Source organism: Gavia stellata, chromosome 5, assembly GCF_030936135.1.
Source record: "Gavia stellata isolate bGavSte3 chromosome 5, bGavSte3.hap2, whole genome shotgun sequence".
NCBI classification, from domain to species: Eukaryota; Metazoa; Chordata; class Aves; order Gaviiformes; family Gaviidae; genus Gavia; species Gavia stellata.
In genome coordinates this window covers 14516384-14541494 of record NC_082598.1, presented here as the reverse complement: position 1 = coordinate 14541494, position 25111 = coordinate 14516384, and the positions used below count along the sequence as shown (strand labels likewise).

Genomic DNA, 25111 nt, shown 5'->3' with positions numbered 1-25111 from the left:
TGCTAGTGACACGAGGCACTGGGAGTCCTTTCAGTCTAAGGCACCTGGCACAACTCTGAACCAAATACACAGTTACCGAAGCCCTTGAAAGTCCAGACTGTCTTTTCAGTGACTGTTTTTATCCAGTCACTTATGCAAAGCCACTTATTAATTCTGGTGCATACCCTGCCTTGGGCAGAGAAGGTCTTTAACAGGGAGGCACAAGCTGTTCTTCACAAAGGCTAATAGCATCTCAGAGGCAATATCCAAGATGGGCATGGAAATAGTCTTTAGAGCTACAGGAGGGGAAGGGGCAAAGATCAAAATATGTTAGAGTCAAAACTCGCCTAGGGATTGCCTCTATGGAGAAGCTGCTATTTACAGCCCTTCCAGTCTGTGGGACAATGCTCAGGCTGTCATTAAAAGGGAGCACAGCAGGAGTCAATCAGTACCATCATATCTGTGATAATCATCATGACATGGACATCTTCACCACAGACACTCCTCAATTCAATGAGCATATGAGGGCTCTGAGGGCTCAGGAAACACACTCTCTGAGTTTTGCATCAACTCTTGAGGCTTATGATGTCACTACAGCCCCGAGTGCTGTTTATAATGCAATTATTTACTCTTTCATAAGTAATATTCCATAGCAAAAGCAGACACATGGGCTGAGAGGAAACTTAGAAGCTTATCATGACATAACAGTTTATATATTTTTAAAAAATTTTTTGAGCTACGTTGTCCTTTTGCTTCCAAGCTACTGACAACTCAAACAATAATATTTTTCTAAAAGTCAAAGGACTCACTATGCAGACAGAAATTCCTCCCATGTTTGAACAGTCTACCAGGGCCTCCACCAACTTTTGACAAAAGCCCGTTCAAGTTGCTGACTTCCTAATACCAAAATCCACTTGTTTAATGAAAATGTTTATTTAAAAATGGTTGGGGGCTGCCATGAGACACCTCATGAAATGAGCTTCTGATTATATTGAAAAATAGGAAAAGTAAAGTGGCGCTTTACAGAGAAAGCCCTGTGTATTTGAGAAGCAATTCAAAGCCCCGTGACTCAGCTGGCTGTTGTGGCAAAGGTGCCACTTCTTGCTTCAGAGCAGAGCTAAACTGCCCTGCAAGCTTTGGTTTCAGCACAAGGCTTTTTGGAAACCCTGGTGTTTTGATTAAGGTCTTACCTGTTTGTAGTGTTTTTCCTCACTGTGCAACAGTGCACTTTGTGAGCCTTTTTGTAGACATCAGCACTGAATTTTGGGACAGGGGTTGTGCAGCCTCACACATTGCCCTGGGACTCGGGGGTGCTGCTGCACAACGCTGCCAGCTGCCCCGGTACCGAAGGGAAGCCAGGTACGGCACCACAGCGTGCCTGCATTTGAAGCCAGGGTAATCCAATGGGTCTCCTTTTCTCTTTCATGCTAGCAGTAAGTCTCTGCTGGTGATCTGCATGGCTTGGCCAAACTGTGGACAATGGACAAGGCAGGTAGGATCTCAGGGCTGTCGCCAGGCTGATGTTGCAATGCCGTTTCCCCCTGAGAATTAAGCAAAAGTCCTCTTTGCTTACTCAGTGGTACGGGCTTCGTTTTTCTACACTGCTGTTGTTATTTTTAAAAATTTACATATATATTGAGGAAACAGATGTTACTGCTCAAAAGCCTGTTCTTAGATAAAATGGTTATAGAAGCAGCTAAGCCATCTGGGTCAGAAAAACAAACGAGATGTTCTGAAATCTGGAGTTCTTGCCAGCACGAACCTGGCACTGGGCACTTTCCCTGTGGGAAAACATATGGAAATGGGGAGTCCTGTGGTCCAGGACAGAGACAGGACAGCCCAGCAGGAGTGGGGAACAGGAATAATTTCCTTGTGCTGCCTCGGACCAGTGACCGAGTCATTGACGCTGCCTGTGCTTCCCAGCCCTCTCTGCGGGCGGTGTGTCCAACCTGCCTTTGGGGCAGGGCAGGGACTGGGGCAGCAGGCTCCTGCATCCCCCGGGGTGTGTGGGGCTCAGCAGGATGGCAGTGTCTGGGAGATGTCCGCACGAGCATCTGTCACTGCGGTGCAGACGTAGCCCGGCTTGTCGGTGTCTTGGCTGCTGCCTGTGTAATGGGGATAATGGTATTTCCCACAGACGCAGTGGGAACGCAGCCATCAACACCAGGGAGACGGGAGATTACGCAGTTTTAGCCCTGTCAGTGATACTCTTTTCAGTGACTGCAAGGCTTATTGATTCAAGTAATTCAGGATTTAGAGTCTTAAGCCTTCACTGCCTCGCTAAGAAAAAGGCAATTTTGCTTCGGAGTAACTCACAGACCTCTCCGGTGAAATAACAGCAGTGCTTTCAGCCTGCGTCCCTGGCCAGGCGTGGGCATGGGCAGAGCAATCTCCTTTCCTCCCGGTAGCACACAAGTGCCTGCCTTGTCTGTGCTTCATCTGGGCTTCAAGACCACTCATATGTGTGGGTTATCTTAAGGCAATACCATTCTCTATTAACACTGAAGTCAGGGCCTCAATAACAGGGCTTTGGTGAGCGAGCCTAGTTCAGGTTTAGACCAGTGCACAGCATTAAAAGCAAGTTATTCATGCTTTACTGCCCTCCCCCCCCTCGCCATGCAGATGCAAATGTGGCAGACAGCTCCAGGTCTTATCATTGCTGGTCAGCTTCCTACCCTCCCTAATTAAACCCGCGATGAAAAATGATGTCAGCCAGCAAGGAATGTATCAGAGGTGATACAAATAAATGTATTCATCTACCAAATTTGTCCCCGATACAAGCCCGCTGGGGAATTACAAGGGCTGAAAAAATGCAAGGTCTGAGCTATCTGCTCTTAGAGGTTGTCCCTCCCAGGAGCTCGTGTCTATGCTGTGGTTAATCTGCAAGGAGATGAGGGACTTAATTTTCTAGGACTGGTATTCTTCTCCTTTCAGAAGCATTATGTCACTAAAAGAAAATAAATGGATGAGACTGAAAGTGCAGCTCTGTATGATAACCTGGTCCAAGCCAAACAGGAATCCAAAGAGACTTCTCTGCTGAACTACAGCCTGCACAGGAACTTTTTAGAAGCTGCTTAGCATGCTAGCAGGCGCAGTTTTCTATTTATTCTTGCCTAGAAACCTGCAACCGTCAAAGCTTATGTTGCTGTGTATATTTCTAGATACAAACAACAGCTCTTCCAGCAGGCTAGCACAACCACGAGGTAAAATAAATCCTCATCTCAGCTGGCTGAGAAGGTAAAGTACTGGTCTGTCTAATACATCACGTCTCCATAGTTCTACTTTCTTTTCTGTATGCTGCTTTTCACGTTTTATATTTAAGCATAGTGGAAGAAATCCTGCCACCACTAAAATCAATGACACAAGTCACAGACTCCTGCAGATCCACATTCTCACTCTAGATTAAAACTTGTGTTCAGTTCATTGGCTTTAGCAGCACAAAAGCCCTGAAGCCAAAGCAAGAGTAAATCAGATGCAATATTTCTTGTTTCTCACAGAGAGCATTACCTTTTGGAGTCCTGTCTGTCAGAGACACAAGTCATGTTCAAAGCTGTCTTTGCCAGTGCCCTAAAACCAACCAGTGTGACAAATACCTTGTACAGGTATAAGTACTCTTCTACAGAACAAAAATGTATGAAAAAGGATGGATTAGTTGATGGTCTGCTCTACTAGGTAAAATCCAGAAGTGATAGAAATAAGTGGAGTTTCATTCTGTTTGAGAAAATCAATAAACTTAATAACTACATTTTTGTTCTGTCAACTTGCCTTGAAACAAAGAAAAAATAAATATCCGAGCATGTCAGAAACTGGTGTCAATACCAGACTGTGTTTCAGATGTAATTGTCATTTAAACCTGAATGTCATTCTTTGTTGCAACTTTTCTGTTTTAAATCCTTTTGATAAAAATATAAAAGGAAAGAAGAATCTCCTTCTGCTTCTGAACGACATGTAATGAATTCCCAGATGACTAAGTGTCCCTACAAGTGTGTTTTTAGTTTGTTTTTGTTTAAGTTGGGTGACTAAGAAAGGAATTAGTTGAAGACACGTGAAATGTAGCTGCATGCATGCATGGTATAGTTGATAGCTCTCTAAAGTAGTAAGACTGTAGCTTGTAGCAGGGTCTTGTCTACACCAGGAGGTTGCCCTGCCATCCCAGCAGAGGCAGAGCAGAGGCAGTGTTGCCCCCATCCATCTGGCTAGCTGTAGGCAGCATTCAACAGGTAGTCTTGAGAAGATGTACAAGGATGAGGTGCCAAACGGGCCCCTCCTGCCTGCATGGCTGGTTCTCAGGCAGCTTCCCAGAGCGTGTGTTAACCCACAGCCCACCTTGCCATGGGGTGCTCAGGGCAGCCGGTGCCAGGGGAGGGCTGGGTGTTCATGGTCACTAGCTGGGTGAAAGGCGAGTCAGATCCCAGGGTGGCTTGGGGGACTTTCTCAACAACACCATGTCTACTTACTCTCATGTTTTTAGAAAATTTAGTTTTATCCTTATAGTTATTCCCAAAAGGAAAGAGAAATAATGATACAAAACAGAGACAACGTTACAGCTGGGTAATGTACTGAGGAAAGCACCAAGAGGTGGTAAGAAGAGAAATATTGTGAGTGAAGAATCACCCCAGTTGCAGCGTTATGCCTTTCACGTGTAGAACAAGCCAAGGCCTTTAACGTCTATACTTTTAACTTTGGACCATTAAGCTGATTTCCATTAGAAGACTAATCAAATGAACATTTATTTTCCTCCTTTCTATTTGGCTGCAGCTTTTCTTGTTTTGTTTTGTTTTGTTTGTTTGTTTGTTTGACGTTTTAGAAGGGTTGTGGCTGGGGAAGTGAGAACTTGGCTTGATTTAAAATGTAAATGTGATTCTATCAATCTTCCCCTTCGCTAATAGGCTGCCTGGGCATTTTAAGGGCATATAGTGAAAAGGAAACTGTGACTGCTAAAGAAAAGCCAGCCCCCTGCTGTTCCTGTTCATATTTATTTCACAATCAGCCCATTGAAATGGTGTGATTCACACTCTGATGCTGTCGTTGTCTAGCTGGCAAAGTCACTGGTGAATTTAAAGAAGTTTCCCAAGCTGAAAACCAGGCAAACTGCATTTGGGGCAAAAAGCAATCTTATCAGCAATGAGAGCTAGTGAGTCACTGCAGTGATCTCTCTTGCTGAGAGCTGAGGCTACCCTTGCAAATGAGAAGCTCTCTTGAAATAAGAAAAAAAACTACAAAAAACTGTGAGAAGTGTGTTGCTTTTGAAATGTAAAGTGTCCTGATATACATATACATAGAGTATACAAGAGTAAAGTCATGCTAGAGTTTGCAGAGGCAATTTAAATGTTCTTTGTTAAAACATTGTTCCTCAAATAAATAGCCCAAAAAGGGTAAAAGCATGTGTGAGTGCACAAGAGGGAAAGAGTCTGCCCAATTCTCCAGTTATCTTGGGTAAATAATAAAGGAAAAACCTGTCTGTTTACCTTAAATTATCCAGAGTTAATATATTCATCGTCTACCTTATAACCAAGCAGTTTGTGTGAAATAATAACTTCCTGGTAACACAAAGACACATGGGTGAAACATTATCTTTACTATATTAATCACAATCTCTCTTTGTGACAAGTATTACCATATATCCTTCCACTGATATAACTTAAAACACAAGTTTAGGAGCCGGTATCAACATAGAAGATCAGAATAGCTGAAAGAAATAAATGAAGATCACTAGAGACTGAATTAATAGAAAATAATGAAATCCAATAGTATTATGTGTTTGGCTATGAGTTTTTGCATAGAATTTCTACTGTAATGCGAGAGCTCATTATATGGCAATGACAGAGGATGCAAAAAAATGTGCTAAGTTTATTGCTACATATTTTCTCATTAATCATGGCATAATATTAGCCACTAGTCAGAATTGCCATGAAAGAGGTGAATGTAATCATAAGAAGTGTCAGAGGAGTTATAGCCAGAAGGGACAAGGAGATATTGACAGTGGTGTAAAAGCAGGGATCTGCTGATCTGACGTATTACATACACTTTTGGTCACCCATGGTTGAGGAGGATTTAATTCAGACTGCATGGGATGCAGAAAGAACCGCAAGAATATTCAGTGAACGGGAGACATGAGACAATGTGGGCATTTTCCCCTTCTACCTCCCTTTCCTTGTCGCCCCAGTTACTTTTCCTACAGCTGGGTCCTTGTCCTGCTCTCCTGGCAAAGCCGGCTGTTGCCTCTGTGGCTCACGGCACTCCAGTCCCATCACAGCTTCCCTTATTCACAACCCATTTTTCCATAGCCGTTACCAGGAAGTTCTGTAATAGGGGTGGAAAGGGAGGTTGTCCTGTAGACAACCTCTCTACGCATATACAACCTAGTCGCTCAAAGAAGTAGAAATCCGGGCACACAAGGACTGCAGGGCCCAGGCAAGCTGGAAACTCTGCTTCTGTGCTGCCCTTTGGACTGGGTTCTGCCTTCAGTGCTGACCAGTAGCCATCGCTTTGACTGATAGGAGAATTGAAGCTCTGCAGAGGCACAGGGTGATGGTCCATGGTTTTCTAGGAGAGAGCCCACAGCTGCCTGAAATAGAGGCTGGAGGCCTTGGGGTCCAGCCTAGAGAAGGATGTGGCAATGCACTGGCCAGAGAAGTACAGTTGCCCCACTGGACCCTAGTCTGAATACAGCATTAAAACTGCTGTGCAAGCAGTACTGTGCAGCTACGCGGCACTCTCAGAAAGGCTGGGTTTGCTCCTGGGGAATGTGAAAAGCCCATATACAGGCAGCACAGCAGCTGCCACACTATGAACCGTACTCAGAACATCAACCCATTTTATTCATTATTTGTACACTAACAAAAAAGGTTGGCATCAACTTTGTTCACATCAAAAAGACACAGTTTCAATTCTTCCTATTGCATAATTTAGGTACATGAGCTTCTGTAATAAAACAATGCGCCAGGCGGAGAATGATAGCATTGTCCACACCATTTTCTCTCTGACACCAAAGAGAAATGGAGCGAATAGAGTCAAAGAAACTGAACAACATTCAGGAAAGTATCAAAGTGATCAAAGCAGACTCTTTGATTCTGCTTTACATATACTTTTCAAAGAGGGGTTACATTCCCAAACACAGTGCGTCGGTTCTTGGCGCCAATAAATTGGCTCTGTTTAGCTTTATACTTTGATAGGAGTAGGAACAAAAAAACCAACTTTAGTGGGATGCATTTTCTAAGCCTTGCTATCAAATGTTGAATTTGCTAGGAAAAGGCTAAATGTATTTGTTGCTCTCTGAGGATGCTGAGTCCTCATTGAGAGAGACCTGGTGTCAGGCCTGAGTAGCCCTGTAGAGAAATCAGCGTTTACAAGTACGAGGAAAAGCTCTGAGCTGACCTTTCTGTTCATATGTAGTTAATACACCTCTTTGTTAACAGACCAAGCTTCAGGGGAAAAGAGCAACTTACAAAGCATGTGGAACCTGTTTAAAGAGCGGTTTGGAAAAGGTGCCTGATTGTAGTCCTTTTATAGCTAGAAAATATTGATTATTTTCATGTATTTATCTCTCATTCTTTTCCCAAAGAGATAGGAGAGGTTTCAAGGCTCCTGATCTAAATGCACTGGAGTAAAATATTATTTTTTGATATTACAATTTGACCATTAATGATGTCAAGCATGAAGCTTTTCTTATAGCCTGGCAGGATGTACTCCATTTCTGTCTTTGTAAAATCTGATTTTCCCTCTGTGCTGCAGCAACTGTAAAGCACAAGCTGCCCCCAGGGAGGTATTTTGTTCAGCTGTGTGGACACATTCCTCCAGGAAATATTGAAGCCAAACCACACACACACGGACACACAGGCACTGTATCAGAAGAATTCAAACCTTGTACAGAAAACAAACCAGTACTGGGTCTGGAGTCTGAACTTCAGTGCATGTTGAATTGTGTTTTTCACATTTTTCTTTGTTTTTACCAGCTGGGGCTGTGGACTGACTTAGGCCCTTTCCAAATACAGACAACACTGCCCAAGGACATCCCTATATCCTCTGGCCATGTCAGAACTAAAAAAAACCATGGAAAAAGCCTTGCATATCCAGCACTTCCTTGTTTTTCTCATGTGTGACACAGACATGGGCAGCGGCAGTTGTCATAAGTCAGAATTTGCTTCAATACAAACATCCAGCATGTGACTATGGAGGAAAAATTGTGCAAGACAGGAGATGAGAGAAGACTTAGATGTATGTTTATTCTTTTATGCATACTTTTCTTTTTGCTGACTGAAGATAGAGCTATGACAAAAGTCAAGCTCTATTTTCTTCTGGCACCCCCCTTGGCAGCTAGTGTCAGGAACAGGACAACAGATACAGTAACATGATTAAAACTATCAGAGTCTGACCCTTGCTTAGGACATGGCTTCTGCCCTGAAATGGAGCTACTAATAGGCCAGAGCTGCTCTTAAACCGAATGACGTTCTGGTGCTTTCTGTCTTTAGCTTTATTTATTGAACACATTTATTTATCTATCTTCTTTATTTATTGAACATTTATTTATCGAGCTTTTTATTTATTTCACTGTATTTATTTTGTGGGTTCTGACCACAGGAAGGAAAGACAACAGGGAATTGTGGGCTGGATGCGGACAGCTCGGATGAGCAAAGGTGAGGTCAAACCATGAGATGCCTCTGCAACCAGCGCCAGTGTGGGCGTCCCACCTCTGCTGCCCAAGCAAAGCCTGTGAGGATCATAGTCCCTCATGCCAGTGAGCTCGAGGACTGTCTTTCTTGGCGCTCCCTCCATTATCAACTACCCCAAGGTGTCTTAAGTGGACAAAGAGCCCCAGAGGTGCCAGTGTTTGATGCTGGAGTGATACAGATGCACTCAGAGATAAAAACATCACAAGCCTGGGAATGGATTTTGCAGCTTATTTTGCTCAAAGGCACTGCTAGGTAGGGACTAAGTTTTCATAAGTGTTTTGGGCAGTGTTGGACGTACCATCATTTCTTAGCAAATGATTCTAGTAATTAGAAAGCAGATACTTAAAAACTAGGATAAGACTAATGTAAATGAGGGCATTTCCCCTTCAGACTGTTCTGCTGCTTAAGCTGACATTGAAGACTAGGTGTGACGATTATATTCTTGGAAGAAATACAAGCTAATTTTGGATTAGACTGCTCATGCTGAGGGATTCTTCATATAGAACTGGTGTATAAATTGCTTGGATTTCCAGTGCAATACATGAAGGCGTTTCAGCTGTGTCAGAGATCAGCATCTGATGCTGACCTCTTTTTTAAAGAAAGCACTGGTTAAAAGGGGACGATGGTGTTCTTCTTGGGGGAAACCCAAGGTCCACATCCAGCAAAACTCTTGAGAACATGTGAATTTAGGCATGCTATTGAATTCAGTAGGAGCACTCTTCTCCTTGAAACTGTGCACACATGTGCCTACAGCATACGTGGTAAGAAAAAACTCGCAGAAAAAGTTGTGGACAAGTACTTGTGTGCAAGTGAGCTATGCTTTGGTTGACTCTATGTTGGAGTTTTTACTGCATAATTCAAAATCATCTTTAATAAACCATGTGGCCATTGGTCCTCCTGAAGCATAGATGCCTAAGGGAATGTAATGATTTTGCTTTTTTTTGTTTATGTATGCTTTATTTTCTTAATTCCTTTTGTCTTTTGGCTCACAGCCGCTAGCAAGGGAATGAAGTCTACTGTTGATGTAACTTACTGGAGGATGTTTGAAGTACAGAATAAGAAAGCACTACATGTGATTATCTACTATGCTGCTGAGAGCTGGAGACTAATTTCCAGATGACACATGTTGTTAGCACTGCTATATGGATTACAGCTTAGGGGAGAAAGTCATAGATCAAGACTCCCACTGAGCTAGAAGCTGTTCAAACGTGTGGTAAAAAGATGATCTCTGGGTCACAGAACTTTGCTATAACCTCTGCACACTTTTCTGTTCAACCTACAGCCGTTTTTCTCCCAAGATTTTTTCCTTACATCCATTAATAAAAATGTATTTTGCTTGTCTGGCAATTGCATGCCTTACTTAGCATTTGCTTCATGAAATCAGAAATGAAAAATGTCTGTGTTAATATGGTGGATTCCTCTCTGTTGTGTCTGCTGGCATCAATGAATCATTCCCACTTGTGATAGCAGATTTAGAAAGTAATCAAATTTCTCTCCTTTCCAAGGCATGCTGTGTTGCTGGGCACTCTACCATTTCTGGTGTTCACACAGGCAGAGCACACACATACATCTGAAAAAGTCTGTATCTGGTTTGGGTGCTGTTGCTGACAGGTTTGGGGTTTTTGTGTACATGGGATGCTCAGGCTGGCCAGCTTTTCCTCCAACAGATCTTCTTAGAAGAACAAATGCTGCTTTTGGAGTTTATTTTATCTGGCAACATTTAGGATGAATAGCACATTGCCTGTGTCAGTCTTTCTGAATAGTTTCTCCTGTTTGGGTCTAAACCTGAAAAGCAAATTCTTCCTTCTTATCACCTTGGTACCTGGTCCAGAGAAGAGAGAGCTTTCACAGCACCAAGTGCAGACCTTGGCTGTCCTGCTCCAGCTCGTGTATTCAGCTTCGGAAGGCCTCAGCTCAGTCTCTGCTGTGGGCGAGCTGTCACGATAATGTCCATAATTCTCTAGTGGAGGCTCGTTTGGCGTTGGGCAGACAAGTCCAATGCCGGCCACTGGACTGTGTGTGCCACATGCTTGAGTGGTGTTATCTTCTCTGTGGTGGCTTCCATCTTGATGACACTGAGGACTGAAAATGAAATAAGTGAGCTGGTGCCTTGCTGAGAGTTAAGCTGAAAAGCCTGAGGGCACGGGGAAGCGGGAGAGCACAGAATGAACCGGGGGCGAGCAGTCATGCTGGTAAATGACCAGCAAGTTCTGCAATGACATGAATAAAGCAAGCAAGCATGAGCTGTATGTTCAATGTTGCCTAAAGAAAATACATTGTCTTTTTGGCAAGAAAGTAAATTATTGCACAAAATGCAGGAAGAAAATACACATTCAGATGTGTTTTAAACATGCGCAATGCCACTGCTTTGGAATTTATCTATTCAGTAACTGAACATACCAGAGCTCTTTAAGTTCAGGTAGCATGTAAAGCAAAAATAAGAATAAAGGTTGATTGTTTCACCATATTTTACTCTGATTTTTATGATTCTGACCATTTTTCTTTTGTGTCTAATATTCAATTCCAAAAGCAGCTATTAAAGTACCTTTAATAATTGGGTTATATCCAATGCTTCAGTAACTACACACAGGTATCTTGGTGAATAGGGTCTACCTGCCAGGACGGATACTGCTGGAGACTCGGTTTTCACTTGGTCAGTGCAGCATAGCAGGTGTATTCTGACTCCTCTGGACATATTACCTTCCAAACAGTCCCTCTGGTACCATTGTTAAGAAAACCAGATGCTTTCTGGTCTATTAATTTTCAGCGATCAACTGAAACCAAATTGCTCTGAAACCAGTTAAGAAGTGTGATTACCTGGCTTTTTGAAAAAGGGGAGATTTTGAATGCTTTTGTGCTGGATTTCGAGAGGTGACATTTTCTAGCATAACCACTAGTATGGTTGTTGTTAGTGTTTATGTAAGACAAGTATCTAAGGATCCCACTGAAGTAGGCACTGGGTAGTTAGTGATCTGAAGAGATCAGAAGCAATGGGAAAAGAAGAGGAACAGAAAACGTAATGTGGATAGTATTTATTTGTTCCCAAATTGCTGCCATGCCATCGGGCTACAGTAGATCAACACGAGCTGGGAAGTTTGGCCCCTTGCACTCTTGCTGCTACCCTGTTCTCGGGAGGCGACTCAGATGGAAACTGCCAAGACTTCTGCAAAATCCTCATTTGTGAGCACACTCGCAAATACTTTTGCCTGAAACGAGCTCCACCGCCCTATGTGAGAAAAGGTCACTGTTGGGCTCATAGCAGCAACAGTTTATATAAACAATAAGCTTCACCACCAACATAAATTTACCTTAACATTTTCCCTTCTGTGTTTTTTATCCCCCTCCGAGGCTTGTCGGTCGCTCTATTGAAGATTCCCGTAATTTCAGCAGTAAGCCACAGCAGGCTCCTTTCAATCAACAGCAGCAGCGTCACAGCAAGAAACACCAGTAACACATTTCCCTCCAAGCAAGCACACTCTGACTTCATTCAGGCACACAAATGTGCTCCAAATCCCAAATCACCATCTCCCAGCCCAGCAAGACAAAGGCTGCAAACTGAGTTGAAACAAAACAGATAAGCAAGTTGAAACATTTTCTTCCTGTGGAAAAATAACCCAAATATTTGCACTTTGCCTACCTGCAGGAACTTCTGTTCCTTCCCATGGTCTTGCTGTAGCGTTTCTCCTCTCCGGGCTGAGGGCCCAAGCCCTTTGGGTGGGAAACATGATCCTCCTTTGACCTGCAGTTGAAAATTTCTCATGTTTCTCAGAAGACATGAAGGGACTCCAACTTTTGGGAACCTTGGTACCAAATGAAAGAGTTTTGAAAAGCTGCCTTCAGTGATGTTAAGCAGATTTTGGCTTCAGAGCAATGGAAGCAGGAACCATGTTTTCTTCAGCTTCATTTCTTTAATTTCCAGTTCACCATTTGCGTCACTACTTTACTTTCATTTTCCAGCTTGAAGGCACAATGGGGCTTTCGTTATAGAAAATACACACATAGGCAGAAGAATAGGTGCTGCAGGTGGCAGTCGCTACTGAACATTGGCATTTGCTGAGCAATGAGGCTGTTTGTAACTCTCTGGTCATAAATGTTTGCTGAGAAGCAGAAGAGACAACCACCTTTATGCACCCAAAAAAAGGGATCCTACTGGAACCTGGTGCCACTTCTAGGGCTCTACTGTGATTTATAATTGTCTATGAATGTCATAATTCTCACAAATGCAGTCTAAAGCTATTTTCACAGAATCACAGAATCACTAAGGTTGGAAAAGACCTGCAAGATCATCAAGTCCAACCATTAAAAAAAAAAAAACCCAAAACAAAACAAAAAAAAATGCCCACACACCACCCACACACAAAAAGCCACCCACACCACACAGCACCATGCCCATCAAGCCATGTCCCACAATGCCACGTCCACACACTCCTTGAATACCTCCAGGGAGGGTGACTCCACCACCTCCCTGGGCAGCCTGTTCCAATGTTTGACCACCCTCTCAGTAAAGAAATTTTTCCTAATATCCAGTCTGAATCTCCCCTGGCGCAACTTGAGGCCGTTTCCTCTTGTCCTGTCACTCGTCATTTGGGAGAAGAGACCAGCACCCACCTCTCTGCAACCTCCTTAAAGGGAGGTAAACTAACAAAATTAATATAAAAGTCACACATTACATTGTGTCATCAGTCGTAGAGAATACTTTCAAATATAGGGGTGTGCTACTTTCCCTCCTCCGTTCTTGTTTGCGTACAGAAAGATAAAAAAGAAAGTCAGGAAAGATATTAAAGAAAGAGCCTTAAAGGGTGATAAGCACAGCTGGGAAGGTTACAGTAGATCTGAAAAATATTAAAATCCAGACCAAGCTGTCATCTGCCTCATTTCTATATCAGAGCAGGAGAACTTGGTCAGGGGCGCATCCTCTGTTGGGTGCCTTTTTCCTCTTCTGTCCTGGCTGATTGTCTCCTGAAGAATCAGAAGAATATCAGATATATAAAATGACACTTTAATAGATTTATATTTTTTAAAAAGTGTAATTACTTTTAAATTCTAAAATGAATTTTAAATGCATTTAGAATTGTTAAAATTAAGATTTTTTTAAAATAAAAGAATAATTTAAATGTGAATTTAAACTGTGAGAGTAGTTTCCTTCCTGAATTAAAATATGTCATCACACAGATTTCTCAGAGGAAAACAGTGCTATAATATCTGAATAAAGGACATGTGGCAGAATGGTGGGGAACTGTCTTATGGACTTATGACAGTGTCAAATCAACGGCGTCTACAGGGCTGCAAATACTAGGGATCCTAGAAAACTGCAGAAGTGATAAGCATAACTGATTTTCCACTTCTGCGCTGACTAGTCTGTGTGGAAAGAGTTCCTTCCCCTTCCCAACCAAGCATGACTATTCTAAACTCGGTGTCCAACTGTACTCTAACAAGAAAAAAATTGCTGTTGTGAATGTATGTTATCCTGCAGGTTTACCTCCGTGAGACAGGCTTGTTTCTCACAGCTGACTGGTTGCTAAGGACAGCTGATGTATACAGCTATAGTCTGCTTGTTGCCTGCACATATGCACTGTACTGAAGACTTTAATACGATGCCTCTCCTGCTACTTTTATGCATTTTGCTGTTTGAATTGTTGCTTGAATGTAAATTGAGATAAGCTGGAGTGTAATATAGAACTAAATGCTGAGGCGTCTGTACGTAACAGACTTTTCTTCACCAGATGGTTTCTCCATAAGCTATGTTTTTGGATTTTTTTTTTTTTTTAAAGAAGGAAGAAAGAAAGAGCAGGTAAATTCTACAATAAGCCTAATGATATGCTGCTTCATGTGCATGATATAATGGCAGAAATTTCAGCGGAGGGCAAAAAAAGCATGAAACAGGGGCTATAGCCTCTTTAGAGGCCAGGCAGTCAGAAGCCTGGAGACGTCTTCTGTACCTGCTGGTTCAGTGCCATAGGAGCAGATACAGAATGCGAAAGAGCTGGTGCTGAGGCTGTAATGTCCACACTGTATGTGTTTTGGGGGTTTCACTCAGACTAGCTCTAGTCTAATCCTGTGGGTTGACTGCCCAGTACCAGTCAGTGTGCATTAGGTGCACTCCTACAGAACACCTTCTGGTTTTCATTCATCCCAAAGGAATCCACATTATGTTCTGAGACTGCTTCATGATGCAAAGCCCAACAAAATAAATTGACTCAACTGTGAGACTTGCTTTAAAAGTGCACTCCTGTGTCAAACCAAACCAGTAATATAGATGTAGCCAGTGCTGCGGGAAAAAAAAAAAAAGCATCTGCTGACAGTCCTAGGGGACATGTTTGTTCAGGGCATCTTTGCAGTAGTTTCACTCTAGGGGGAGATCCTAGAGCTGGAAAGATAAACAAACCTTCATGGAAAGCTTTATCAGTCTCATTTTTTCTTTGACCTAATGCATGATCTGGGGGTAAAGGAGCTTAACTGGTTCATGGAAATATAATTTATAGAGATTGGTGATGACTTTGGCCATGTAACAACGTTCTGTCAGATAACTGGGCTTTTGCGTTGATTGCATATGATTCCAGTAAATGCAATACCAATGAGCAGCAGAATGCTTTCCTATGCTTATGCGTGACCAAAGGTAAATTACAAGGTGCCAGATGCATAACTCCTGCTATTTTTCACAAGGTGCAATTACATATCTTTAACTTTCCAAAGCCATGTGTCTCTCAAGCACCATTAGATCTCACTCACAAAGCACATTTAAACCTGTCCCTCCTACTTTGTCTCTTCTACCATCCTATTGCACTGATTATACTGTAGTATGCATATATTAGCTGTATGTGCAGCAAATTGCTATGAGATAAGAGCAAAGAGAGATGTGATTAAATCTGAAGAAGAGCAAAACAAACAAACCAGAGGAAAATATATAGCTATTAGACATCTTTCCTTGGGCTGCAGTCTTATTCTTGTAGCATTTCCTGAAAATTATCATAGAGTGTTTATTTTCTACCCTCTAAGCAATTAAGGTAGTGGAAAAATGATAGAATTACTAATTTCAAGAACACTTACAAAAGTTTGGATTCTTATCTAATTTGTTCAGCAGACCCATGGCAGCTTTCAAATTCTGTCTATTGGTTCTGTAAATTTGAACGTGAATTTTTCCCCTTTTGCTGCAAACTTGAACAATTCATGAACACATCTATCAAGGCTTGAATCTGACGTATTTTAGCAAACATCTTGAATGGGATATTCAGCAAATAATGTTTTTTCTTATTTTACAGACCTAATTAATTTTGATAACCGTTCCTTCAGGTGCCACTTCTGTGAACAATTGATTTTTCTTTCTTTCATTGCTTAGCTATCTGTGTACAAAATCGTCATGGCTCCTTGTACAAAGCTCAACTCGCATGGGCTTATCTTGTTACCTTCAGCAGATGATTTCAGTTTTTGAACCATGGGCTTATATTTTCTTATCTGTAAGATGAGAATACATGTCTTGAGCTGTTTTAGTGTTTTATGTCCAAATAAAAAAACAGAAAAAGAAAGTGTAGCTATACTCCTGAGAAGAAAAGAAACAAGGAAGCTGTAAGTCACCCTGGCACCCCTATTTAGTGTTTTGCCTTAATAGCCCAAATGCAATAGCTCTAAAAGAGCAGCCTCTTAACTATTCTGATAAGTAGGGCTCTTCATCACTTGAGCTACTTTATGAGTTCTTGAAAGACACTCTGCAGGCTAGGAAAGATTGGGAAGTCTATAATTTTACATCAATCAATAGTACTGATAAATTACGAGTCACAAGAAAGGACGTGACAAAACACAATAGGACAAGCTATTAACGGAGAATCCCCAGAGCTGCAGATACAGCTATATTGCATGAAGAGGGGAAGAAAAAAAATCATTAAGCAGTAAAGCTTATTAAACAGCTAAGATTGAGGGGAACATAAACCACACAAGGCCGGTACAGGCTGTGAAAGAGAATGACTGGGCTGGTACCTTGCAGGGTAATGGCTGCACCTCCAAGCAGCAGAGCACCCAGAGCAGGCTGCTCGAGGAAGCACAGATCTAGTCTCACCTCCTTTGGAATATTTACCTTGGGGAGGGGCAGGAGGTATGTGAGGTTACTGGCAGGACCCTGTAGCAGTTACGCTGGAAAAAAGCTGATGCAGCTGCTCAGGAGATATCCGGGGGCTGTATGTCCCTCACCCACTCTTGCTTGGCCCTGTTCTCTGGCAACACTTACTCCTACAGACCTGTTGCTGGAACCAGTTTGTCTCTCTAAAGAAAGGGAAGATACTTCAGATGCTTTTATTTGCACCTTCCTTAAGTTGCAAGAACCCCGCTCTGAAAAAAATGTTTTGTACATGAAAACACCTAATGGAAAGATGAAGAAGTGAGCAATGGTGAAGAAGTGTGCACAGCAGGAGTGCAACATGGGAATCCCTGGTCTCAGTTTCATGCCCAAGCTGAACATCACCATGCTCAAACCCATGATGTTGCAGTAAGTTGATCACAACAAGGTCCCGTGATCTCCAAAGTCTTTTGTCGTATATGTGTTTTGATGCCCTCAACCAGTTTAGAAAGATTCCTTTCCAGCATCCCAAATATAACACTAAAGGCTGTGACCAAAACCTGTACAGGCAGAAGACACTTTGTCTATGCTTCCTGTCAATGTACCTGCATGCAGTAAAGACCAATCTCTTGCTTTTTGTTTGTTTTGGGGTTTTTTTTTTTGTGTCTTACATTGCTAAAGGCTTGACTCTGCTCCCATTGCTGCTGTTTCACACTGAAGTATTGCCATTGACCTTAACAGGACAGACACATGTAGTCTTGCAGAGGGCTGACACCAGGTTTGTCAAATTCATAGTATCATAGAATGGTTTGGGTTGGAAGGAACCTTAATGATCATCTAGTTCCAACCCTCCTGCCATGGGCAGGGACATCTTGCACTAGATCAGGTTGCTCAAAGCCCTGTCCAACCTGTCCTTGAACACTTCCAGGGATGGGGCATCCACAACTTCTCTGGGCAACCAGTTCCACTGTCTCACCACCCTCACAGTAAAGAATTTCTTCCTTATATCCAAACTAAATCTACCCTCTTTCAGTTTAAAACCATTACCCCTTGTCCCATCACTACACTCCCTGATAAAGAGTAAATTCCCTGATAAAGAGTAAATTCCAACCATAAACATTGGGTTTTGCTTTCTTATACTGTGGACTTCAAAACTTTAGTGATACCAAGGAAGGAACTTACAAAGAACTTGCACAAGTTTTCCATGTTATTTCTGTGCGGAGGGAAATACATAATGCATGCCACGTTGAATTCCACAGAAGCAGGTAAAAGTTACAAAGGAACAAAATGCTCTCTATTTTGAAGTGATTTCTGCTACGTACTGCAGTGAAAATTGCTTAGGGTTTCTCAGTCTGAGATTTAGTGTAGCAGTGCCAAATCACAAGATAGGCATAATGGACCTGATCAGGCTGTGACTGAAGCCAATTGCAAAAACATGACTCAGTAGTAATATGTCCAAACTGGGGCCAGCAATTCTCGAGTTGTAATCATTCCTGATCTCGGATTGCAGTAACATCAGTTTCTTTTCACTCCTTGAATATGCACAGGAAGCTGACTTCATTTCTATAGACAGTCACATTTTCCGAGGGACTCCAGTGGGTTGGGGACTGTTTCTAGAGCAAATGCTGTCTGGAATGGAGTTTGCTGTGCATATAGGCAATTTAATCTGTTTTGATTACTTGGGTGATATTACAGTATTGTACAGATAAAGGATATACAATAAATAAGACTGGAACTTGGCTAGAAGCCCAGATCCAAAGCTGCTGTTATTTGGATCCCAATGTATTCAATGTAGTGCAGAACCGACTCACTCTCTTTATCAGTTTAGGGTTCTGTTCAAATAAATAATTCTAGTTTCTCTCTAATACATTACTTACACGGGCATGCTTGCTATTCTTGGCCTTTATGGCTAACATCTTTTAAAGATGCTGTAGTAAAGACTTTCTGTGATTTCCCAAGTTTAGCTGGGACCAAACACTTTCTTCCTCTCCTGAAACAAGGCTGAGGATACAGCAGGTCGCGGAGTAAATGGCCATAGTTGTCCCGCATTCCCACTGATGCAGTGCAGTGCTGGCTGGCAGCCTTTTATAAACCTTATTGAATGCTGTTGGCCTCCCTATAAAATGGAGGATGGGAAAAGCCACACTCACAATCTAACGGTGAGATTTGATTCTGCACAACTTGTCTATGAGTCTATTCTGTGCTCCATTAACTTGCCTGATGGGAAGGCTAGAGCCCCTTTTGTCCTCACGCAAATCCATGCCTGGATGTCCCATACTGGGATTAGTTCAAAATGTGTTCAAAACTGCATTATGCTTTAAATTTGTGCCTTGGGGATTGGAGGTAGGACTGCTGAGGAAGGAGCAGTTGGGAGAGCAGGTTGGGAAGCCAGACTAAACCACTGCCTTCCGGCAAGGTCATAACCCTGGCAAAGTAAATGAAACTTTGATCTATGCTTGGACCAATTCTTGCCCCATGTCACTTGCATGAGTTTGCCAGATGATGCCAATTAGACTCACTGCTGCTTGTGGTAAACCTCAATAAAACTCCAGCTTTTTAAGACTATCTTAATAGGACCTCAGGAGAAACAGTTTCCTCCAAATTTATCCAGGGATGAAATAGGACTCAGTCAATCTGCGCAGGCTCTGACCTTTCTCAGGAATAGCAAGTACTTATGCCTGAAGAGTGACTAGAGAACTGTCAGTGTGTGTTTCAGGTTCTTGTTGCTTGCTGCCTTCTTTAGAGAGTGCTCCCAATGCATAAGCTCCCCAAAATACAAATAAAAAAGGGCAAAGGGCATGTTCCAACAGTGAACTATGGAAAGATCAAAGTTTTTTCTGATTTCAGCGTCGTCTGCCTTTTATCACATCCTAGTGATCTGAAGAGGATGAGGGGGAGTAGATGTGGTTTGGAAAGAAAATTTGAGCAGATGTACCACTGCCTCAGCTGACACATGATAAATAGCAATAGTGAGCTTACTGCAGTCCAGTGCAAAGAGAAAGAATAGAATAGAATAGAATAGAATAGAATAGAATAGAATAGAATAGAATAGAATAGAATAGAATAGAATAGAGTAGAATAGAATATTTCAGTTGGAGGGGACCTACAACAATCATCTACTCTATCTGCCTCATTGGAAAAGAGTTGGTTTAAACTATGGAGTCTGTTCTCATGCCTAAACTGAGAACTTGACTCCAACTGAAGGGTTCTAACTCCTTACCCTGCTTGAACTTTCTTCTGAGAACAAATCTGACCACACCACCAGTGAGCACTTCTTGGCAAGTTGGAAAACCAGTAAGAATTGTGTTCCTCTCTCACTGATACTCCCTTTAAAAAATACCACTGCCTCTTGATGAACACAGCTGTGCCTTACCCTTGTCTCCACAATGGCAGTAAGAACACACATCCGTGAACATGACTCTTTGCAGGAAAGAAGCAAGCAGAAGTAACCACCTCTGCATGGGGACCCTATTGGTTTGCAAGGAGGGGACTATTTTTAACCCGTCATTTTTCCTTTTAAGGTAGTCATAATCGTAAAGATAAGAGATACCATTTTAATATCTTGTTTGTTAACTCTGGGATAGTATTCAAACACAAAAGTGTCAGTGTAAACACTCTGCAATTTACAAATATTAGCATATCAACATGGTATGCTGTGAAATCAAGAACTTTAAGGTCACCCTGTAAGTCTCATCAGAAGCATTTTAATACAAAAGCTGTAATCACAGAATTACTGGCTTTAAACTACTGAATTCCCTAAGGGAAGTTTTATAATGCAAAGGAGTGTAATCATGTTTGATTTTCTTTACTGCTAACTCTGCCTGGAGATATGAAAAAAATCACTATTAATCTAAGCCAGACAACATAGGCCTTAAATAAAAATGTAAAACAATGTCTTAAAATTACGTTCATGCTGATTGCAGTTTCTCATTTACAGGGGGAAAAAAAGCTCTATTAAACTGTCTTTTTTCCCTACCGTGTTTTCTGCATAGGCTATGCAGTGTTTACCTGCTAAAAATAAAATGGGCATTCAAGGTTAGAACTTGGTTTACCTCAAGCAAAACCTGATCATTATTTAGGAGAACAGATAAGAATGAAAAGTTGGATTTGGTTCTGGTCTTGCAAGACCTACAAACTCTCACTGCTTGTAGCTTAGAAATCTCTGTCCCAGAAGAGTAAATATTTAATTGTTCTGAAAATGCTCAGGCTTCAGAGAGCTTTGTTGTTATGCATGATGTTATGATTTAGAATTTAAGCTTTATTTCTGATTTACAAAAGCAATTGGAAAAACACATGAATAATTGCTCCTGAAAAGTTGTTGCTAAATTTGGAGCAGATGCAGTAGAATTTGGGTTGTTCTGGGTAGCGTTAAAAAAAAAGATGCTGAAGTTATGCTCCTGTTCAGAGTTTAGCATGCATTCAGAGTTGAAAAGGACAAAGGGGAGTCCAGGACCATGTGAATAAGTGGTCTATATATCCAAGGCTTGATATTACTCATATTGAAGGTACTGGAAAATTGCCTTTGGTTTCCTTGAGTCTTTGCTGGGCCTTCAGCATGCATCTAGAGCCTTGATGCTCTCTGTTCCACTGGACGCTATTATGAAAACAACATTTGATTTAACTACAGAAATGCTCATGCTCCCAGGAAGCTGGTGAGTGTGGTACAAACAAATCTTTGTTCAGAGCAAAGGCACTGTAGCAATGAATACATTGTATTGCCTTCAAAACAGCAAACCCAAAAATTCTTGTCAAATGATGATTTTTTTGTGTATTTATATAGAAAATGACTGTGAAGGGTAATGTCTGTCACTATTCAAGTGCAGCAGTTATAGAGGAATATAGTGTTATCAATTAATAAATCATGAATGAATGACTCATCAATACTTTATTAATAAATGTTAATTTTTCACATCTCACATTAGCACAGCATGCAGTTTGTCTTAACCTCCTAGGTGTGGTGATGTTTCAACGTAAGCCAGGGGTTTTCACAAACCAAGGACAAATGAATTGGAAAGCTGTGATAATCCATATAGGAGTCAAAAAGACACGTCAGTCTAGTAGGACTGACTAATTAATGAATAGAGACAACTCATTGCTCTGTAAAGTGTTAGAACTGTTTTGGTTCACAGTGGGCCTTGTCATATGAAATCATGAAAGATACCTCAGAAGACTTGTTAGACTTTTGGTCTAGGGAGGGAGTCAGATGTAAATAAGAAATAAAGTAACTCTTGGAGACAGTTTTGAGTAATTTTTTATGAATTTGTATTCTCTGCACGTAAAACAATCCCAGACTGCTCCTGATCATTACATGTCTGTATTCTGTGGATGTATATTCTATAGATGTGCAAAATGAACAGCCTGGGGGTTTACTGGCAAACTAGTTCTTCTTCCCATTATTTGGAAGGTCACTTTAAAATACTTTCGCATGAATTGAAGCAATTACATTAACATCATGTAAGCCCTTAGCTCAGGCAGAAGGTAACTCTTATCAGCTGAAATGTGTTAAACTGTAGGTGCAGTCCTCCTTTGCTAATGCAAAAGGAAGTGGATTAACATAAAGCACCATGTTGGCCAGTTAACCCACAAGAGAGCTGAAAGGCTATGATTTCTATATCCTACTGCTGTCGTCTGACTGAAGGAACATAACCTCAGTAACATGATATTGTTTCTGCTTTTGAATGGATGACTAACTCTTTGAATGGGTGAGTAATAAACAAAAAAATAACAAAGAGCAAGTGATGTTTTCCAAACTACATTTTAGATGAATAGTCATGGATCAACATTTTGAAAGTGACCCTATTTTGCAGATGTTTCCACATGTAAATAGTGGCAACCCAAATAATTTAAGTAAGGGATATTAGTGGATGATACAATCTGTCCATGCCTACTTATGGAAAAATATTACTGTGTCTGAATTTATCAGCTCTCTGGGTTTGTAGGTGCTGCAAGCTTAGAGCTTGTGAGCTGTGAGCCACACAGCACAGGGCCTTACCCACTGCATTCAATTCTAATCAACCCTGAAAGGTTATAGCAGGATTATACTGGGTTCAAAGACAGGTGATGTGAGTAACTAAGGCAGGTAAAAATCATAAGCAAAGAGACTGAAAGTTCTCCTGCTTTATGGAGAATTTGGTTTTGGGCTTTTCTAAACAGCTGTACTGAAAGAAGGGTGGTAGATATTACAGGTGAACATTAGCGTCTTTCTGCCTATATGTATGAAAACACATATAGCCTGGCTTCAGGCTCCTATTCCTCCTACCTCTTCTCCCCTTCTAACAGTGGAGAAGCCAGAAATGCAACCTCCATTTGATTTTTTTGTCTGCGGGTTTCCCCTACAGGAACTGCACAGACTTTAACTTGGATAGAAGAAAAATGTAGACACATTTTTTTTTTACCTGTTTCCCTTTAGAGAAAGTTTCACAAGTAATTGTTTATACTTCACCTCAAAAGTTGCTAAGGGTAATATTTTTGGAGGGGAGCGGGACAGCTATTTCTGTGTATAAATATCAATAGCAACTCTAGAAAGACCTCACTACTTGCCATATAGCAAGTGATTCATGTTATACCTTAACGTTTCTGGTAGTTTTCCCTAACACACTTTTACAGTGGAGTCATTTCAAGATACACACGTTGGCGTGTGTGTATATATATATACACGCACACACACACATATGTATTTACTGCACGTCCAGAAAGACAATGCCAAAGCTCCCCCCTCCCTTCCGCCAGGCCCGCCCGGGGGACAGCCCCGTCCCGCCGGCAGGTGGCGGTGTGGGGCCGGGCCGGGTGGGCGCCCCGCCCCGCCCCGCCCCGCCCCGCCCCGCCCCAGCGGCCCGCCCCTGCTCCCCCGCGGCCCCCGCTCCGCCGGCCGAGCGCAGCCTCCGCTGCCCCGCGGCCGAGGGCAGCCCCGCCGGGGCCTGTCTCCCAGCGCTCCGGGGGAGGCCCCAGCGGAAAGAAGAAGGGCGGGGGGGAATGTCTCTCTTTTTCTTCCTTTTCCCCTTTGTAAACTCAGTGAAGTTCGGTCAACTGGCCGCGTCCCCCCGCGCTGCCGGGGGGAGAACCCCCAGGCGGGAGGCAAAAGAGAATCATCTCGCCCCAAGGCAGCGCTTACCCCTCCCAGCCCCTCACCCGCCTCGGGTCCCGGGAGCCCTCAGCTGCCGGTGCCGGCGCCGGCCAGCTCCGCCGGGGACAGGTCAGCTTCTCCGGGCCGCAGGAGCAGCTCCCTTCCGCCCCCATCAGACAGCGCCGCCGGGGCGGCGGGCAGCGCAGGGCGCGGGTGCCGGCCCCTCTGCCGGGGCAGGAGCGGGGGCTCCGCGCTCCCCAGCGGAGGTCTGGGAGGAGGAAAAGCGGAGGGAGGATCCGCGAGGATCCAGGTAGATCCAGCTTTTACCGCTCACCAAAAGCCGCCACCAGCAGCAGGACCTCCGCCTCCTCCCTCCCTCCCTCCCTCCCTCCCTCCCTCCCTCCCTCCTCCCCTAACTCCCTCCCTCCCCTGCCCCTCCGCGATGAGAGACGGGCCAAGTGGGTGCGCGCCAGCCAGCAGCGATCTCTGCCAGGGGCAGACGGATCGCTTTCATGTCGCAGGGTGACTGCTAGCCCTGCGGAGCCTCCCCCGGCCGGGCCGGGCCGGGGCTGGGGCTGGGGCTGGGGCTGGGGAGGCGGCGGCGGCGGGCGGGCGGCTGCCCCGGCGCCGGGGTGCCTGCCGGCGCGCCCCGCGGGATGCTGGCGGCGGGGGATGCGGAGCCGGCCGCGGACTAACATGGGGGGCAGCCACTCCCACAGGGCGCCCGTCTTCGACGAGAACGAGGACGGTGAGTGCGGAGCTGTCCACGGTACCGCGCCCGCGCGCCCCGCTCGTCGCCGTCGTGTTCCACCTGGGGGCCGCGGGCAGCACCCCCTGCCCCGGGCTGGCGTCTGCCTCCCCCCGGCTCCCTCCGGGGAGCCATTCGGAATAGATCCTCCAGCGGGCTGTCTGCTGTGGGGTGCGCTGCCCGGGGAAGGAGGAGGGAAAGCCCACCTTTGTTTAGCCGTTCACACCGATTGCCGGGTATTTGCTTTTAGCCGAGCTCATCTGAAGTCTAGTGCACCGTCGCTTGGGGTTTAAGCACATGGCAGGTAACTTCATACACGCGTTTATGAACAGGCATCATTTTAGAGATGGGTGCCCACTTTTTTGTTTTCATTTATAGTGGACTCTTTGCCCACCTGCCCATTTTAAATGGTGATGTCTCTCTCAGTCATGTACTGAGAGATGTACTGATGTACTGCTTCCATCACCTTTACTTTCTGAAACTTTTTTTTAGCTTGTTCTATTACTCTGAGATTTGTCTCCCTGCCTAGATAATTTGTCGTAAGAAAGTGTATCTTGTAAAGTTTTTGGAAGGCAATGGAAAAGTTTGCATAAAATATGGTG

The 25111-nt window shown here is 43.3% G+C and overlaps 1 protein-coding gene across 1 annotated transcript in view; it reads left to right on the top strand.

The window, feature by feature from the left end:
• Positions 1-24433: 24433 nt before the first annotated feature.
• STK32B (serine/threonine kinase 32B) overlaps positions 24434-25111 on the top strand; it is a 188421-nt gene continuing 187743 nt past the window's right edge. Inside the window, exon 1 of the mRNA XM_059817922.1 lies at positions 24434-24509. Within this exon, the coding sequence (XP_059673905.1) occupies positions 24434-24509 (76 nt within the window). The remainder of the gene's footprint in view (positions 24510-25111) is intronic.